Source organism: Rutidosis leptorrhynchoides, chromosome 2, assembly GCF_046630445.1.
Source record: "Rutidosis leptorrhynchoides isolate AG116_Rl617_1_P2 chromosome 2, CSIRO_AGI_Rlap_v1, whole genome shotgun sequence".
Classification (NCBI taxonomy): domain Eukaryota; kingdom Viridiplantae; phylum Streptophyta; class Magnoliopsida; order Asterales; family Asteraceae; genus Rutidosis; species Rutidosis leptorrhynchoides.
In genome coordinates this window covers 380,673,129-380,688,545 of record NC_092334.1, presented here as the reverse complement: position 1 = coordinate 380,688,545, position 15,417 = coordinate 380,673,129, and the positions used below count along the sequence as shown (strand labels likewise).

At 36.5% G+C, this 15,417-nt stretch overlaps 1 protein-coding gene across 1 annotated transcript; it reads right to left on the bottom strand.

The window, feature by feature from the left end:
* Positions 1 to 11,387: 11,387 nt before the first annotated feature.
* On the bottom strand, positions 11,388 to 14,670 carry LOC139889029 (uncharacterized). Its single transcript, XM_071872003.1, has 7 exons — positions 14,149 to 14,670; positions 13,922 to 14,068; positions 12,949 to 13,320; positions 12,690 to 12,842; positions 12,314 to 12,439; positions 11,825 to 12,139; positions 11,388 to 11,525 (listed from the first exon to the last, which is right to left on the bottom strand). Exons 1-7 carry the CDS (start codon positions 14,542 to 14,544, stop codon positions 11,388 to 11,390), a joined length of 1,647 nt encoding a protein of 548 aa, XP_071728104.1. The 5' UTR covers positions 14,545 to 14,670.
* Between the last annotated feature and the right edge of the window lie 747 nt (positions 14,671 to 15,417).

The following is a 15,417-nucleotide window of genomic DNA, read 5'->3' as shown; positions in this document are numbered from 1 at the left end:
AGACCTGCAGATGTGTTACTTTATTCCTGGGATTGTGGTCGCGATGTTTGTGTTGACTTGACAGGGTCTTCTCCTTTGACACAGTCTGGGCTTTCTGACTTTGTCCCTGGACGTGCTGTGATTAATGCGGCTCGTCGGAAGCGGGTCAAGTACGAATCTAGTTGTCTGGCGATTGGTTATGGTTTCATTCCTTTCTCATTTTCTTCCCTTGGGGAATTAGAGAAGGAGGCTGTTTCTTTGCTAAAGCGGGTTCAGAAGAGTTCGATGGCGCAAGATATTGGTGCCGGTGCTGCTGCTCATATTTTTACTAGGATAGGTTTTGCTATTGCTAGAGGTGTGGGGGCCCAAATTGTCTCTAGGCTTCCCACTAATTTTTTGTAAGTTTTAAAACTTTTAAGTTTATTATTATTATTATTATTATAATAATAATAATAATAATAATAATAATAATAATAATGTCTTTTAAATTATGTACTGTTTATTTGTTATACTACGTAATTAATTTGGGATAAAAATAATAATAATAATAATAATAATTTTTGTTGTCAAAAGAATAATAATAATTTTTGTTGTCAAAAGATGTCTTCTTCCTCCATTTGTCGCCTGCCTATTTGCTTGAAAAAGTAATATGCACATTAAAATTCTGCATACACACATGATATGTCAATGGATATCAAACATAATATAAAGGATGATTGATTGATCATACAACTACAATATGTTTTACTTCCAACTTCATCTCAATATCAGTCAAGCAGAACAAAAATAATGTAAAAAAAAAGTTTGAAATCGATCTGGTCGGAGTATCAACAGCTTCCGTAATTATTACTATATATACTAATGATAAAAGTGGATGGGTGCATTTCCATTAGCCGAGCACTATTCATCAATAGTAAAAAAAAATTTATTTTTCACTATTCATCATTTTAATTTTTTTTCCCCGAATTCCTATTGGCCGAGCACTTTTCATTATTTTAATATTTTTCCCTATTATGTCTTTATCATTTGGAGAAAGTTGATATGATAGTATACATGAATAAATACACTAGCTATTACACGGTTTAAAATATATAATATTTTTTAATTTTTTTTAGTTAAATCGCTAGCACTTTTCAAGTAGCAGCGCGCGAACCCCACCTTTCTTGTTGAAATCAAATGTTCACATGACGTGGTCAACAAAAAAAATTTGAGGCAACAATATAGCTTCAACTAGTTTTTTAACCCTCGCTTCGCGTCGGGGTTCGGTTTTCAATGTATTTTATTGCATTTATTTTACAAAATTATTTCGTGGCTAACGATGATGTCGTTGAACGCAACTCGACTCGAACAAAAAGGTATAACCCGTCAAAGATTTAGATGTTATCTTAAATTAACAATATATGTGTATTTTCACGTTTAGTTATGGAGTTGTTGACTTTTTAAAATTTAACGCAATTAACTCGTTAGCTTATATTAACACTCCATATGATTTAAGAATAGAATATTTACTGAGTAATATCAAAAACATTACTAAATAATTTTTTAAAGAATAATAAGACCCATATGTATATGTTTTTAATAGATGAAAATAGTTACGGAGCCCGTGGGGAAAAAATCAACGTGTATGAAAGGTGGACTCAAATATTTAGTGTTTTTTAAAAAGCGTCCGTTTTGCGTATAGTTAGTGACATTGTGTTCGTAAAGTTATTTCGAGCTTAACGATTGTGTTGGAAAAATTGAACTCGTTGCGGGCGAGAAGATATGATCCGTTGAATATTTGAGTGGATTTTGTCTAATAATTAATATGGTAATACTGATGAAAATTAATTAGAACAGTAACGTATCTTTGACTAGTGTATCACTTGTTGAGATATGAGATTTGATTTGTGTTGGAAGTGGCGATTTCAATACAATGGGGTCCCGAATTTTTTTTTCCGTAATAATTATATTTGAAAGTTATTTTGGTGGTTGTTTACATTAAAAAAAAACTACGAATTAAAAAATATATGTGATCCGAGTAGTTAAATTTAGTGGTGTTCTATACAATTTAAAAGACAAAACTATAAATTCAAAAAATATATTGGGTTATGTAGTTAAATTTAGTGATTTTTTATACAATTTTTAAGGTATTTTTTACATAAAAATTTTTAAATTAGTAGTATCACGTGATCTCACATGTTATTCATTACATTATGATTTATGTGACAATCTAGAGAAAATTATGTGACAATCTAGACAACTCTAATTCTAGACCAATGACAACGATTAATAGGTATTATATGTGCAGTGCCGGTCTCGAAAATTTAAGTGCCCTGTATGAGATGAAAAATAAAGCCCTTCGACCCAAACGAATAATATAAAGTTCATGACCATTGAAGCTAGCATACACAAAAATTAATTGTGCAACAATAACAACACCAAATCCATACTTTTTAAGGGGAAGAAAAATTACTGGCTAGACATAGGAACACATTACCATAAACAACTCACTGAAAGCCAACATTTACATTTACAATTACCATAAACAACTCACTGACTAGACATAGGAACACATTCAAGATCAACGGGCGGGCTCAAATCTACTACAGGTGACTTCTAAGTAAGGAACACGTATATATAGTATTAAAAAGTTAACAGATAAATCTTATTATGATCAATATATATTGATTAGTGATAAGCATTTTGGTCACAAAACTGATATGCTCTATTGTATATCATTCCTATACTTTTATAGTAAACACCAGCACATTATGTATATTAATATACTCATCACCCTGAGTAGAAGGTTTTGTGCTTTCTTATAAAGTTATCAAAATTATTATATATAGATGTAGATTCAACCCACATCGGTAGGTTTTATGAATAAAAGATTGTATATAATTAAAAGCTTTGGCCTTACATTAACAATATAACATAAGCTTGGCCTGTGAAAAGATTTGCTAGGTTATTTTTTAACATACGGAAAAGACTTTTTTTCCTCAGTTGGTGCTTCTATTATACCTCAAATCGCTACTTTGATCTCTCGATTTTTAATTTGGCAATCAGCATCCCTTAATTATTTTAATTTTTCACTTCGAGTCCCTCCGTCAAATTTCTGTTAAAAATGTCCGTTAAGTCATGACGTGTGCAATGCATGTGAGGGTATAATCGTCTTTTTACTCTTTTCTTCACTAGCGAGGGACCACCGGCGCAAAATATCTTATAATTATATATTTTTAATTTATAAATTTATCTTCAACAAAAGCTTCTGTACTCCATTGCTACAACATAAATTCATTCATTGGATTTCGTCTACAGGAACAAATTCGTCAATCATCACCATTAACATTAACAATTAACAACAAAATACATGGTAAAATTATCATCTGTTCATACCTGTTCTTTGAAAAAAATACACACAAACAAAAGTACATTAAAATTATGATGATGGTCGATTCGTTTCTTCAAACCCAGAATTTAGATATCGTAGCAGACTGACCAAAAAACCGGTGGGTTTGAGATTGAACGGAGGAGACGGTGGTTGGGTTCTCGAATTATCATATCTATTGCGTAACAAAATCGGTGGTTACGATTGGATCTGGATTATTTGTAACAAATCCTTGTAGCAAACCTTGTAATTTTTCACTGGCGCACCACCTTCTCCGTCCTCCGCCGTATTACTCACCGGAGTTCAAATTTCAGCAATCGAACTCCAGATATGGGTATCTTATCCTCAAGTAAAATATAAGATCTTAGACTTTAATTGTTTTGGGTTTATGATGATTTTCCTCTTGTTGTTTGTGAACAAACTGCAGTAAGGAAGCGTAAGTCAATAGAAAGAAAATTTGTGATTTTTTTAGAATAAATATGGTCCGGTGGTTTTTAAAATTTTTTGATTTGTGTTTGGTAATTTCATTTCTTTGAAAGAAATAAGAAAATGTTAGATAAATAAAAAGAAAGAAGAATGATTTGGTCAAATGATTCAGTGGTGCAATCTCTATTTTTTGCAAGTTGGGTTCATACTCCTGAAGGTTTAACGAATGTTTGGTTAAGGAAGATGAATGCTTGGCTGAAATGCTGACATGGGAAAAAAAATAAATGATGATATGGATTTAAAAAACTACTAGTACGTACTATATAATGACATGGAAAATAAATGAATTACCAAGTGATTAACTGTTACTTTAGTTTGTTAGTTAATGTTATTTTTTCAAAATTTTGTCATTTATAATATAAGAATTTATAAATTTATAAATTAAAAATATATAATTATAAGATATTTTACGCCGGTGGACCCTTGTTTTTAATGAAGAAAAGAGTAAAAAGACGATTATACCCTCACATGCATTGCACATGATAGAGATTAATGGACCTTTTTAACAGAAATTTGACGGAGGGACTCGAATTGTAAAATTAAAATAACTGAGGGACGCTGATTGCCAAATTAAAAATCGAGGGACCAAAGTAGCGATTTGGGGTATAATAGAGGGACCAACTGAGAAAAAAATCTACAGAAAATATATATTGGGCCTCTAAAATTGATGGGCCCTGTGCAAATGTACATCTTGCACACCCTTTGGGCCGGGCCTGTTATGTGGTATTCTTGGCAATCTACGTGACACGTTAACTTGAAGTATAGTGGCCTTATTCACAACACCATGCACCTTTACTCCTGGAATGATGACGTCACACCAGACGCTATGCCATCTTTACTAAAACCCTGAAACGTATTATTACATATATCGAATCATATAAGGTCCAACCTCGAATTAATCCACCACCACAACAATAACAACAAAACCTAATACCACATGCCCAGAGGCGGATCTAGAGTGTAAGGAGGGGGGGGCGCCCGCCCCCGGTGGATTTCGAAATTTTAGTGTAAAAATTTTGGATTTTTCGACTTTGCCCCCGGTGAATTTTTTTTTTTGCCCCAAAACCTTCAAATTTTGTTCAAAATTCTCCAAATTTTGACCCAAAACCTTCAAATTTTACCCACAAATCTTCAAATTTTGCCTAAAAACTTCAATTTTTTGCCCCAAAACCTCCATATTTTACTCAAAAAAATTGCTATGATTTTAAAAAAAATTTCGCCCCCGGTGGGAAAAAATTCTGGATCCGCCACTGCACATGCCTAGTTTATAGGGAGGTGAGATGTAGATAATCCTTCCCCTAACCGAGAATAAAGGAGAAGTCATTTCTCCACCAAAAGTGAAACACTCTCAAAAGTAGACAAAGTCATCCATCTCTATTCGACAGATAGAGAGATTGCTTCCGAGTTAACCTCCGGCCAATAAGTAGGAAAAAATATAAAAAAATAAAATAAAATCAATTTGAGACGCCATGAAAATGGTGGAATCAAATTTTCATGGGTTTTAAATCTTGCGTGAAATTCAATTTAGGCTCTAAGCGGCAGTTAAAACGCCAATAAATCGACGCTTGCTGTTGACTTAAAAAATTAATCCGCCCATGACAATTAACATTAAACCAAAAAACTGATAAAACCATCATTGATATATTTACAATAATAGTATTAAAAATAAAAAGTGACGATAACTCACCAAAATCTTACAATACATTTAAGCCCGAGAATCAGAATTAAGTTCAGATGCTACTGGTTCAGCTGATTAAAAGAGTTAATCACAATGATAAAACAAATATATAAACCGTACTAGTATTAACAGCGGCAACACTTTCTAAATTGTTAACCATCATAAATAATTTTAAGAAAAAAGTACATGTACAAACATATACGTAGTATCATATATCAAATATTGTAAACAGTTTGGCTACAAACAACTACGGATATAAACATCCAAAATATAAGTATTTAACTAAAATGCCAAAAAAAAAAAAAAAAAAAAAAAAAAAAAAAAAAAAAAAAAAAAAAAGACAATAAACATATACTCCTCATTCAATAAGCACAAAATAATACATATTGCAAACAACAAAAAACACTAATAGGTACAAGTATCCATCCATCCAACCATCCATAATGCAATTCAAAAAAGAAACAATAATATATGCTTGATATTCACTAGTCAGAAAACATAGAATATATATTATTATTAACCCTTTAACTAAAATACAAAACTTATGAATACTACCTGCCTCTACGCTTAAAACGTTGGTACCTCACGCGCCAAGAGTTGTACATGCAACCCTTTATCTAAAAGGCAAAGCTTATGAATAGCACCCGCCTTTGAGCTTAAAACATTTGTACCTCGCGCTCCAAGAGTGTACACACAAGCACTACACACCGGAGGTTTGACAACCATTGAAAAAAATTCAGGGGCCAAAAAGTAAATTATTTTGGGGAAAAATTAAAACTATATGGGGGCCAAACGGTAACTTCTCAATTTTTCATAAAACCCCCATTAAACTCACCTAAGTTTTTGACGGATTTTATCTCTTTCTTGGACTCGAGTTAAGTTTCACCGACATAATTGTTAAACACGAAACAATTTTTACAAACTAATCGCAATAAGTTATATTTGAAACGGCTTAAACTAGATACAATCAAACTGGTACATGTAATGTCAATTGACATACATAAAACTTTAAGCCGCTTAAGGAATCTTTTTTTATAAATTAAAGCCAACTTACATATAATCAACGGAGACAGTAACTAATTATTTTAAACCATATTAACTTAGTCACCAACATTTGAAAAGGGATAACAGAGTAAAATGTTTAACATGTACAACATGAACCAAAAAGCAGGCCAAATATATGTTAGGGTAATTTTGAAAGCCTAAGTTTAGCCCATTATTTTAGCAGTTCAAGTCAAGTCCAACTACAAAATATAGTTTGGCCCGTTTAGATATTGCAGCCCAAAAAGTTTAAGCAGGAGTTAAATAAAAAATAAGGGGTTATCACCAAAATGCCCAAATATTTTTTACCCCTTGCACCAGAGCTCAAAAAAAAAAAAATTGACAAAATGCCCTCGCAAGGCGCAAGGTACCTTGCGACCTTGCCTTCTTGCGTCCTTGCGTATTCTTTTAATTTTTATCACGGTTAAATGACATGTTTAAACGCCCGCGCAAGGTACCTTGCGTACACACTGGCGCAAGTACGCAATCCTCCTTGCGTCCTTGCGTCCTTGCGCCTTTATCTTATCAGGAAAGGATTTTCAGGATAAGATTTCATTAGATTTTCTAGATTTTCATGGATAGAATTTCGATCCTATATAAAGAATGTCCCGGGAACTTGAAATTTATCATTTTCTAACAACTCATTCCAAAAGAATTTCAGTGATTATTGGCTACACAAGGTACATTTTCAAGCATTTTTTCACTACCTAAATATTTATGAATTGTGTTAATGAAGATAAATTTGTTGTTCATATATGTTGTGGGGGTTCTTTTGAGTATATTAACAACATTCTCAAGTATTTACCCGAAGATTGTTTTAGAATTCGGCTAAAACTACCTGTTGCACCTGTAAAACTAATGAATCAGAGAATATTATTAAAAAATGTTCTTAAAAAAATACAAATGCCACCCAATTCACCTGTTTCAATGAGATACATTTATAATAACCATGTTTTTGATATTACGGATGATTATGAAGACTTTCAAGAGTTCTTACAATATGCAATTGTAAATGCTCCGATTGATATTTATGTTGTTGAGAAAGTACGAATGAATCTACCACAACGAAACCCAGAAACACACGTACCACAACGAAACTACGAAAAACACCAACCACAACGAAACCCAGAAACACTCCAACCACAACCAAACCCAGAAACACACTCAACACAAGTCACTGAACCAAACCTTCGTAATTTAGAAGCGGGAGAGCCTGAAATGCCACCTCCAAACACTGAAGAGTTTGATATGTTTAACTATGGTGTTGAAAACGTATGTAAAATTAAAGAAGGAGACCACCCGTTTGAGATATCTGTTGTCGCATATAGTGATTCAGATGGAGAAAAAGACGGAGACGAAGACGAAGACGAAGAAGATCAATATGAAGAAGAAAAGCAAGATTTATTCTGGAATATGCCACCTCTATTGAGTCAGCAAGAGCAAGAGCCTGAATTTGCGACACAAACACCAACCATGTATAGGGTATCAGATTTAATTAAAGTTCGTCAAACTTTTTTGAACAAGGCCGAGTTCATAAACACTCTATTTACAAAATGTCTTGAAGAAAACTTCCAAATTAAGCCTGTAAAGACGGACAAATCTCGATACACCGCTAATTGTGTGTTGCCAAATTGTGAATGGAAAATTAGTGCTTACAAAATACGGAACACTGAAAACTTTATGGTAAAGAAATTGCATGACGTACACACATGCTCACGCACACTAATTATGGGAAACAATAAACATGCTACCAAAAAGGTGTTGGGTAGTATGCTTGTGGATTCTTTCAAGTCTGCAAACCGGGAATACAAAGCAAATGATATACGTGCGGATATAGGACAACGGTTCGGTGTCAGCATATCTTACAACCAAGCATGGAGGGCCAAATGTCATACATTACAGATGCTTCGTGGCAGTGCTGAGGACTCGTTCCGAATGCTTCCCCTTTACCTATATAACATTAGGATCCACAACCCGGGAAGCGTAAGTAATTTGGTCACCGACAAAGAAGATAGATTTTTGATGTGTTACTATTCCCTTGGCGTAGTTGTAAGTATCGATAATCTCTCTCATTTTTAACTTATAATTGACCTTATTATAATTGAACACTTTTGACCTGCTAAAATCTATGTAGGTTCGATCATTTGTTCAACATTGTCGCCCGGTAATCATCGTCGATGGTGCGCATTTGAAGGCAGGGTACTCGGGGACAAATTTAGTTGCCGTTGCGATGGATGGCAATAATGGAATTCTGCCATTGGCCTACGGAATTGGTGGCGGCGAGACAAACGAGGTTTGGTCATGGTTCTTAGGCAACCTAAGAGATCATTTAATGAGTTGTGGTATGAGTGATCGTATTTCAGAGCTTACTTTTATTTCTGATCGTGCTGCTTCAATAGCACATGGTGTTTCAACTGTGTTTCCTGAAGCCTTTCACTGTTTTTGCGCACGTCATTTGTTTGGAAGCATCAAGACTAAATCTAACAAATTCAAATATTTTGAATGGCATTATTGGAAAATGGTGAAAGCTTACCGTGGGTCGGATTTTGAGGATCATCTTAGTGTATTTCGAAGAAGATTGAGAGCGTCTTACAATTATTTAGAACAAGTTGGTTTCCACAAATGGTCCAGAAGTAGAGCTGAACATGTTAGGTATTCATACCTTACTAGCAACAGTGTAGAGTCTGTTAACGCACTATCCAAACATGCTCGAAAACTACCTGTTTGCATGTTGTTTGAGTTTTTTCGCGCTTCAGTACAAGATTGGTATTTCAAACATCGCAACCAGTCGGTTAGTCTTACTTCAACGGTTACCCCATATGCTGAACGTAAACTAGGCAAGAGGACGAGAAAATCTAGAAGATGGCAAGCAATTCCATCGACAAACAATCTAATAGAAGTGCGAGATGGCAGAAAAAATGGAATGGTTAATCTCGACGATAAAGTATGTTCATGTGGGCAGTGGCAGTTATCGGGGATACCTTGCGGTCATGTTATTGCAGCAGCACGACTTTTCGGCGTGGAGGATGTTACTCAATTTGTATCACACTGGTTCACAACTCAAACTTATATAAATACGTATTTTGAACACATCCTTCCTTTGCCCCATCGGTCAGAATGGTCGTATCCGTCGCCCGGCGTTTTACAAATTGTAAACCCTCCCATTAAGGAGAAAAGAGCCCCTGGACGCCCTAAAAGTACAAAACGTATTCCGTCGAAGGGTGAAGATACTGAAAAAATCGTAAGAACTTGCACTCGTTGCAAAGAACCAGGTCATGGTAGGGATACGTGCACAGCTTCTTATGACCGAACAGGTGAATCAACTTCTAAAAGAGTAGTAAAAACATCGGCCCCAAAATCGAAGAAGGGTAAGGAGAAGGCCACAGATGCTGAAGCTTTTAAGGCATATCAGTCTCAGTTTTATGCAACGTGCAATTTAGGGAGCGATAATTAGTAACACTATCGCATTTGGAATGTCAATTTTATTTTTAACTTATTGTTGGATTTCGTTTGTTGTAATGTATTGTTGTATTTCCCTTGTATTCTAGGTACCTACTGTGTTATTTTATGTAACAAATGTAATTTGTTTTACAAAACACGCAAGGCTTTGCTTTCCTACGCAAGGCTTTTGCTTGCGTACGCAAGACTTCGCTTGCGTACGCAAGCGAAGCTTGCGTACGCAAGGCTTTGCTTGCGTACGCATGATGACGAAAGTATACACACGCAAGGACGCAAAGCATTCCTTGCGTACGAAAAATATATACACGCAAGGACGCAAATCTAAGCTTGCGTACGCAAGCATAAGCTTGCGTCCTTGCGTGGGGTGTCAAATACAACTGTTGCAAAAGTGAATTTACCAGCAACCTATTTACACCAAATTTGCATACAAGACCTGCTATCTATTAGCTACAATGTATCAATCAACCTGAATCTCTACTGGTGGAGTTGGTGGCGGCGGTTCTTGTGTATCAAAACGTGCACGAAAAAGCATTCTTGCCATTCTGTTTCTATACTGCTCTGCAGCCTTTTTAGCATCTCCAATGTTGTCGACCTCCTCCCTTCCATAAATAATCCTCTCCATATGTATGCACACCCAAACCCCACAATCACCATGACCACCAGTCTGCATTGGCACAACGGGACCAGGTTCAATCATCAACTCCACACTCTCTTTATTTTCATAGTATCCAACAATTTGGGAGTCTTGCGTCTTGTTAAAATAGTCAATCGCCTTCAAGTACACTGGCAAGTTGTCACCCAAAATCTTGAAAACTTCGTCAAGTTTTTTTTCACTGACATGTCCGGGTAAACTGTCGTACACAAAAACCTTCATTTCTTCTAACTTCAACTGAAGCAGCAGGAAATGTTCTTCTTTCTAAAAATGTAATGGGATCAAGACCTGTAACAGACAGGCGGAAAGGTTAAAACAAAACAAGGACGCAAGGACGCAAGATAAACCTTGCGAAAACCCAAAACTTACGCAAGGACGCAAGGTTAACCTTGCGACAATGGGACGCAAGGACGCAAGATAAACCTTGCGTTTCCAAAACACACGCAAGCTGCAAGGTTGAACAAGGACGCAAGGACGCAAGATAAACCTTGCGAAAACCCAAAACTTATGCAAGGACGCAAGGTGAACCTTGCGACAACGGGACGCAAGGACGCAAGATAAACCTTGCGTTTCCAAAACACACGCAAGCCGCAAGGTTGACCTTGCGACATTGACACGCAAGGACGCAAGGGAGAACTTGCGTCCAGTAACAAAGACGCAAGGACGCAAGAATGTCCTTGCGTCTACTCCAGAACAAAAATTTCTGTAAAAATTCTTGTGTTTACCTAATCACAGTCAGCCCAAGATGGATATAGGTCAACACTGCCGTCTCCAAGTCCAATTAAGTACATGTAATCTGGAGGATTTTGGCCAATAATTCTCTCTCCATCTGTTGTAGATTCCTCCTGTGTGCCCACCTCCTTCTGAGTATTGTCAAAATAAGTTTTGAACCTCTCAAACATGTTCATGAATCCCAGTGGCATAATAGTCCATCTAGAACTAGCCTTAAGCACCTCAGCTGGAAACTCAGGAGTGGCATAAACTTGACTGGCTCAGGGGAGAAATCTCTGACGATATCTCAACAGAAATGTAGCCCAGCCGTCAATGTGCTATAAATATAACAAGTTAACATATACAGTGTAACCTTAGTAAAATTTATAAATTGTATAAAATTATATAAAATTAACAAAAGAATAAAAAAATAACAAGCTTACAAACTTACCAAGTTATCCAAATAACCAGAATGCCCTAATGCCAGTAATCGAAGCCAAAAGTCTTGATTTATAAAAATGAATTGCTCATTTTGAAAGATGAACATGCAACGCGTCTCTTGCTTGCTCTCAATCATTGTCTTTGGATCTTTTGCTGGACCTGCATGCTTTCTACCATCTCTCCAGGCATTAGGTGGTGGTGGTTGGAGAGTTCCTTGATCATTTATAAACCTGTTAATCATCCCCCAAATTTCTTCCTCAGTAGCCCAGTCTTGTTCCTTTCTTTTTCTCTTACTCACTTTAACAGGCTGCTTATCAACACTAACCTACAATAATTATGGGAAACAAGGTTAATATAAATTAATTCAAACAGACGCAAGGACGCAAACATAATCTTGCGTGTGTGGAATAGACCACACGCAAGGACGCAAGCATAACCTTGCGCCTAAAAGATAACGGACGCAAGGACGCAAATGATGGTTTGCGCCAGCCAAACTCACCTCTGCTGCTGCATCTGTGTCCATGGGTACCACATCCTCATTAATTTGTTGTTGACCTTGATCTTCTTCAGTCCCTAACTTTACAGCATTCATGCTTTCCACTTTCTCAATCACATCTTTTGACAACTGAGTAAAATACATAAACAACAGAGTAAACAAACATACGCAAGGACGCAAACTCAACCTTGCGACAAACCCACGCAAGGACGCAAGTACAACCTTGCGTGCCTAGAAGATAAGATGCAAGAACACTCTTGCGACACGCAAGGACGCAAGGCATGTCTTGCGTCCGTGACAGTAACAGAAAACAACCTTAAATAGCCATTGTTTATTGCAATAATTTAACATACAACTATTTTAATTTGCTGGGCTGTACCTTCTCAATGGGTTTTCTGTACCCAGGTGTTGTGAATGGGGACCTTAATACACCAGTTGGCTTTCTTTCTCTGATTCCACGTCGAATGTGCATTGGAGACGGCCTTTCAGTCTCATTATCAGACAAAGATCGATTGAAACACATATCATCATCCTAAACACAATAAATAACATAAGTAATAAATAAATCAATAAATCAATTCAATTAATACCAAAATAATAATAAATCAATCAACATAAATCAATTCAATTCAATGTACCTGATATTGTTGTTGTTGTTGCGATAAAAGTTCTTCGTGTTGCATAACAAGTTTTTTGCAATCAATTAAGTCTTTCTCTTGTTTGTCCACCCGCTTTGTCAACAACTCTAACATACGATGTAAATTGTGTACATCGTGAAGGCCCTCTGTATGAACATCTCCTGTTGAATGCTTGTGGTGTGTCTGCTCAGACCCATCAACAACTGGATCATCTGTATCAACTTCATCATCCTGGACCTCAACCTCGATCTCATCTTCTGGTACCTTTCCTCCTCTAAAGTACACGTCACTCTGAATCCACCATTGACAACTCTGCTCTGTTTCAGTTGGCTGCAGACCACGAAAAGGTCTCTTTTTCTTGGGACACTCATCCTACAATTAATTATTCATATTAAATAATTATCAAATAAGAATATTAGCAGAAACCAATAATCAAAGACGCAAAGAAAAGCTTGCGTCCGTGTACGCAAGGACGCAAACAACTCTTGCGTTGAAGAACAAAAACACACGCAAGGACGCAAGGTCCACCTTGCGTCTACCTTAAAACACACGCATGGACGCAAGTGATACCTTGCGCCCATACCAGAACCTGTCTGTAAACAGATAACAGTTTACATGTACGCAAGGACGCAAACAACTCTTGCGTTGAAGAACAAAACCACACGCAAGGACGCAAGGTAGACCTTGCGTCTACCTAAAAACCCACGCAAAGACGCAAGTTATATCTTGCGCCCATACCAGAACCTGTATGTAAACAGATAAAAGTTTACCGCGTACGCAAGGACGCAAACAACTCTTGCGTTGAAGAACAAAAAAAGACGCAAGGACGCAAGGTATACCTTGCGTCTACTTAAAAACACACGCAAGGACGCAAGGGATACCTTGCGCCCATAACAGAACCTGTCTGTTAACAGATAACAGATAAACTATGCAACAATTTAGGATAGGCTAACATTTTAAAAATGTAACTAACCTGAATATGTAGGAGTTTAAGGTATTCAGACATTCCAAATGACTCGGCAGATGAACGCTTCCAAAAAAGAGCCCTCGGTACTCCATTCTTGTCAGTCTTTTTTGCAAACGGTTTAATGGTACGACGGTAAGACTCGAGAATCCAAATCTACAAATAAAAAAACAATTAATTTAATTTATGTTACATCTTAAATATTAACATTAAATAACAAATGTTCAACCATTTACCTTGAAAGCCCACATAAATCCCGCCAAAGTGTACGCCTTTCCACTCTCTAATTGGCTTTCACGAATAACAAAACCTTCACTAACCGCTTCGTAAGTTGGCTCCCAAATACGAGACCCCCATGGGTACTGATTAACACGCGATAACTCTTCGACTAGCCATAAAAACTTTTTATTCACAACATGGATCCCTTGTTTACCCATAAAACCTCTCTCTACAATCAAGATAATTGCTAATCGCACCACATCATCGTCACTAATACGGCTGTGATCAGATTTTAAAAGCATCTTTTCAACATCACTAATCAAAACATTTTGAGAATCTTTAAAACCCTTAAATAAACGTCGTCTAATAGGTGCGGTCTGGACGTCATAATTCTTCGGGATGTAATGTGCCATGTCCGTCCGGCTACTAAACAAAAAACCCGTAACAAGACAAAATTCACGGCGACCAAATCTAATCGAAAAATTGTTCTGGAAATGAAACCATATATCCTCATGCTCATCGGGGTACTTAACATTATCTAGTCTATCCAGCCGCACACTCTTCCGTTGGAGCATGCAATGTACAAGCTCGGGATCATTACCAAAGTATTCTAGATCTAACCATGGACCGAAACACGTTTCTTTAAACTTTTTAATTTGATTCTCAGTCATGACCTTCTTCACATCCCCTATAACGCTCAACTTATTCTTCATCGTTAACTTTCCTTCCACAAATCCCTGCATAAGTAACAATAAAATCAGCAGAAAGTAACAGGACGCAAGAACGCAAGATAAAACTTGCGTCCGTTTAATTGACCATCGCAAGGACGCAAAGACAAGCTTCTGGGACACGCAAGGACGCAAAGACAACCTTGCGTCCAGTAGCTTTGCGTACGCAAGCACGCAAACTAGGTCTTGCGTCTGGTCAATTTCCCTAATTCTACGAGCAGTTAATGTATGTTTCACTCGAACATATAACCCAAAATACAGTTGCATGTCATAAAACAACGGTTGTACTTCGTTAAACACAAATACACCTCGAACAGACATTTCATCGAGCAGTTGGTGTGCACATTTATACAATTCGCATCGAAGATAAAATAAACAGATAACACACACATAAACAACAAAGTAATCACTAACCTGGGTGCTTGCCATCGTTGCAAATTTGATTCCTTGATTATTTGCTTGATTACTTCGTGAAAACCCGATTTCTTTTGCGTGAAAACCCTAATACTTCGTGAAAACCCTTGTAGGCTAGTATAAGAAGTCACGGTGGTAGCAAGA

Bases quoted from the DNA above. Each gene is read 5' to 3' on its own strand.
- LOC139889029 (XM_071872003.1), bottom strand. From the start codon at position 14,544: ATGGCACATTACATCCCGAAGAATTATGACGTCCAGACCGCACCTATT. The intron at 12,843-12,948 runs GTACATTGAATT...TATTGTGTTTAG, and splicing joins AACAACAACAACAATATCAG to GATGATGATATGTGTTTCAA. The intron at 11,526-11,824 runs GTAAGTTTGTAA...GACAATACTCAG, and splicing joins CTGGTTATTTGGATAACTTG to AAGGAGGTGGGCACACAGGA.